General features: G+C 55.2%; 1 protein-coding gene across 1 annotated transcript; it reads left to right on the top strand.

Annotated features, from left to right (window-relative positions):
• The first annotated feature begins 1,012 nt into the window (after positions 1 to 1,012).
• Positions 1,013 to 2,829, top strand: SIX6 (SIX homeobox 6). Its single transcript, XM_040975650.1, has 2 exons — positions 1,013 to 1,673; positions 2,654 to 2,829. The coding sequence occupies exons 1-2, from the start codon at positions 1,102 to 1,104 to the stop codon at positions 2,820 to 2,822; spliced, it is 741 nt and encodes a 246-aa protein (XP_040831584.1). The 5' UTR covers positions 1,013 to 1,101; the 3' UTR covers positions 2,823 to 2,829.
• The last annotated feature ends 1,869 nt before the right edge of the window (positions 2,830 to 4,698 follow it).

The raw sequence follows: 4,698 nt of genomic DNA, 5'->3' as shown, positions 1-4,698 counted from the left end.
GTGTTCTAACCCAGGCGGGGGGGGGGGGGGGGGGAGGTATAAATCGATAGTGCTAAAACGGTCTTTGAAATAAGCACTGAAGTTGCTGTCCTGACCTCCCCGTGACTTCTCGCTCCAGAAGCGGCTGCGCCGCGCCTTCCTCCAAGTTCATCCCACGAGAGGAGCGAACTACAGTCGCACAAGCTGTATTTGGGAGAAAAGCCCCTCCAGCCCCCTTTTCCTCCAAAATGCTTGACCTATCAGCACCTGTGTGGATGGGGAGTGTGGCCCTGGCGTTGCTCTCAAATCCAGTTGCTGCCTGTAGGGGTTCTTGGAGGGGCCGAGACCTGCAAATCCCAGGTCCTGCTCCTTCTGTTCGGATTTGCTTCGCGTTCAGCTGCTCGGGCAGCTGGAGCAGGACTGGCAGAGACCCTGCCCTCTCCCTTTCCCTGCACTCCCCCCGCAAGGTTTGCTTTTTCCCTTACAACGAAAGGTATACATTCTCGGGAAAATTTCGATTTGGCCCAGGCCTCTTTGTCCTCTGGAGACCTCTCTACCAAGGCCGCGCGTTGCCCAAAGTGAATTCCCTTCCAGTAGCACCACTGGAGGTTGGGAGGGAGGAGGAGGGCTGGGGGGCGGAGGCAGGGGAAGGGTTGAGAGCTAGCCGCTCCGGGCGCAGTCTTTCTGCAGCCACACGTCCTTTCCGCCTCCACATTGCTGCGAGATACCCAGGGAACGTCCACGGGCGAGCGGCTGGCGCTGTCGAGCGCGGGGAGGTGCTGAAATAGCCCTGGCCGCAGCCTTGATTGGCAGAGCTGGCAGGTGACTGACAGGGGTCTCCATGGCGCCCGCGCGACCAGTCCGCCCACCCCAATAGCTGCGGCGGCTCGCCACCCTGCGTGCCCCAGCGGAGTCTAGCCGTTCCCGAGCCGCGAAGCCCGCACCTCCTGCAGTCGGGATCAGCTCGGTCCCCGCCAACGCGCCACCACCGCCCAGGGCCGTGTGATCCGGCAGTCCCCAAGCAGCCTAGCCCCCAAGAGCCCGGCGCACCCGGCTGGGCCCGCGGGTGTCTGCTGCACGTCCCGCTCCGGCCTCAGTGTCTCCGCCGCCGGCCCCGCCTCGATGTTCCAGCTGCCCATCTTGAATTTCAGCCCCCAGCAAGTGGCCGGGGTATGCGAGACCCTGGAGGAGAGCGGCGACGTGGAGCGCTTGGGTCGCTTCCTGTGGTCGCTGCCCGTCGCCCCTGCGGCCTGCGAGGCCCTCAACAAGAATGAGTCGGTGCTCCGCGCGCGAGCCATCGTGGCCTTTCACGGCGGCAACTACCGCGAGCTCTATCACATCCTGGAAAACCACAAGTTCACCAAGGAGTCTCATGCCAAGCTCCAGGCGCTGTGGCTCGAGGCGCACTACCAGGAGGCAGAGAAGCTGCGCGGCCGGCCGCTGGGGCCGGTGGACAAGTACCGCGTCCGGAAGAAGTTCCCGCTGCCGCGTACCATTTGGGACGGCGAACAGAAGACGCACTGTTTCAAGGAGCGCACGCGGCACCTGCTGCGCGAGTGGTACCTGCAGGACCCGTACCCCAACCCCAGCAAAAAGCGTGAGCTCGCCCAGGCAACAGGACTGACCCCCACGCAGGTGGGCAACTGGTTCAAAAACCGCCGACAAAGGGATCGGGCGGCTGCAGCCAAGAACAGGTCTGTATCTAGACAGAGGCCTCCCCGCTCTGCGATCTCGGCTCCAGGGAGGGGGCACAGCTAGGCACTGAGGGCGCCCTTACATGGTACCTGGCGATTGAGTCGGCAAGAACTAGGGATGCAGTTGTCTTTGGTAGTTAGCCCCCTGCGTTCTGGGATCCCGAATGGGAAGTTTCCCTCTGGGTTCCTGCGCTCTCTCTCTCTCTCTCTCTCCTTCTCCTGGGGGGGGGGGGCTGCAACAATTGGTCCAGGGGTCACCAAACCAAGGCTGGGAGTCAGCATGAGGAGAGACAAGTAGCAATTTTAAATTCCATAAACAATTAGGGAGTCCAAGGCCACAGCTGATTCTTGTCTGCGTGGGCCCTAGCCCCTGGTAGGTGAAGCCTGGCTTATTAGCAGTGTGGCGGTTTCCTGCCAATTATCTATCATCTTTAGCGGCCACGTGCATTGCTCCCTATTGCTTTGAAAACAGTTTTCGTTGGGGCCCCATTTCGGAGAAGTGGAAAGGGCAGTTTTGTTCTCCCCTGCTATCCCGCCACTCCGCCCCCCTCTCTCCCCGCCTCCACGTTTTGAGTGTGCATCTCGGTCAGTGGAACATCTGGGCCAAGAGCATATAGTCTGGTACTCAGGTCCCAAACTCTTCGTGCGAACCTGAGCAGCCCTTTGTGCCTGTAGCTTGGTGAATTTGGCTCTAGAGATAATAACTGAGGCTTACGTCCCAGGCAGGAACCGCCTAGGGCAGGGAGCCCAGGGTCCAGAAGCCTGACCAGTTCTGGGACCCATGCTTCTGACGCTTCTAGCTGGGCAAGCCCCTGGGAGCCCAAGGTCTCAAAGATCAGGGAGGAAGGGCGAGAGGAGGGTGGCTTGTCTTCCCTGGCCTGTCTCTCGCACCCTCAGCCCCGGGGTCTGGAGGAGAGCTCCGGACCGCCACGGGAAAGGCCCTGTTAACACGCGATGACCCATGTCTCCTTCCTTCCCAGACTCCAGCAGCAAGTTCTCTCTCAAGGCTCCGGGCGGGCGCTGCGAGCCGAGGGCGAGGGCATATCCGAGGTGCTGGGCGTCGCTGCCAGCCCGGCCGCCAGTCTATCCAGCAAGGCAGCCACATCGGCCATCTCCATCACATCCAGCGACAGTGAGTGCGACATTTGAGCTGCCCGCCACTTGACACAAACAGAATCCAGAGGTTTAAAGAAAAAAAAAAAATCAAAAGCGAGATACACACGCGAGGAAAGGGACCATCAACCCCAGCACCAGGGAGGCCAGTGGCCACGGGTCCACGGGCTCAGGCTTCCGGTCCGGCCCGCGGCCAGCCTGGCCTAGCCCGTCCACCACCGCCACGGCCCGTGGTGAGGCCTGGCCCAGCGCTGCGTTCTCTTCCTTTTTGCTTTCTCGGGATGGTTTTGCTGCAAAGAGGCCTTCGAAATGCGAACTGCACGCCGGCGAGCTCCGAGTCTCCCGTGGGTATTTCATGTCGAAAGAACACTGTTAAGTATGTATAACTTTTGCTTTAAAGGCGTTTTTTTTTTTTTTATAAAACAAAACATACATATGCTGTTTATTTACTTATTTAAGAGACTGCCGTGGTAGGTTTCTCTGCTGCTTGGGAAACTTGCTGTTTCTAAACCCATAGGCTGGTGTGTTCTGTGTGGAGAAACCAAACAATAAAACAACCTGGTGGGCAACCTTTCTTAAGCATGGGAGCTGCTCTTGGATTCCTACAACACAGAAGCCTGCACCATTCCCTTCCTCAAGCAAGCTGGGGCCCGTGCAAATGATCTCCCAGGAAGGCCTTCCTTCTGCAAGTGTTTCTGCCTTGGCTGGTATCTCCTAGGCTGGTGTTAAAGCAGTGGGAGGCAGGTCCATAACCCCGTCACCTGCATTATGAGGTGTTTAAGCCTAGCAGTTGGCAATGCCAAAATCCCCAGTAAGGTCCCTGTGGTCTGTGCACCTGCCACTTATTTCCACGAGATATTCACAGCTCTATTGTGACAATTTAGGAAGCCTCGCTTCACAGAAATGCAAGACCCTGAGGTGGCATCTCCTTTGAAGCCCTCTGCCAGTCCAAACCACTCTGTCTTCCACCCCCAGGTCACATTACATTGAGAACTGAGCTTTAAAAAAAAAAAAATTAAAATAAGGCAAAACCAGCAAATGAACATCTTCTCTCTCTCAGAAGCCAGATTTAATCAAGTGAATTTTTTTTCTTCAACAAAAGAAGGGGGAAAGAGGTAATTGTGTCACGCGCAAAGGCAAAACAGGTTTCAGGGAAATGATTGGCATTTTAGCAATCTAATCTCCATCTTTACCTTGAAATAACTCATCAACACTCACCATCCTGGTAATGCTCCATCAGACATTTAAAACATGCTTAGTGTTTGATTGGGTTTTCTTTTGTAAGCCACAAATGTGTATGTACCACAAAAACCACCTATGGTTCTTGCGCCAAGGAAGTCTGTAAGCTTTTTTCCTGGTGAAATGAACCGCATATTATAAAATTTTACATTGATCTTTAAATCCCTTGAGCTGCTCCCCCATTAGTGCGCTTTCGGTTTGCCTCTGTCCAGAGAAGCAACTCTTGGGATCACAAACCTACAAACCTACTGCTTCTCTGGACACAAACTGCCTGCCGCAGTGCAAACAAAACAAAATAAATGAGGTCACAGAAGACAAAAAAAGCACTCAGATGACTAGATACGAAGTGGAAGCCCAGGACACGGAGATGTGCTGATTTTGGTTTCCATCACTAAGGCAGATCTGGTGATTCGAGTTTTATAAATGATTGTCATTTGGGGCTGTAGGTTTTATGCAAAGCTTACCTGAAAATGGAAATTCTCTTTCTGGTACAGGATCTCTTGATGGGATGACAGGGCAAACCTTTGTAACCAATCTGATATTCTCCCCCCCAAAAAGCAAGCAAATGTCCTTCTGTGGGTTCCAAAAGCAGACTCAATTTTGTTTCCCAGAGCCTCTGCTAGTTCCATGCCACAGACCAGGGCACACACAGGAAAGTAGCAGGTACAATTTA

This window comes from Ochotona curzoniae, unplaced genomic scaffold (assembly GCF_017591425.1).
Source record: "Ochotona curzoniae isolate NIBS_2020 unplaced genomic scaffold, NIBS_Ocur_1.0 contig_2688, whole genome shotgun sequence".
NCBI classification, from domain to species: Eukaryota; Metazoa; Chordata; class Mammalia; order Lagomorpha; family Ochotonidae; genus Ochotona; species Ochotona curzoniae.
This window is presented reverse-complemented; position numbering and strand designations above follow the sequence as displayed.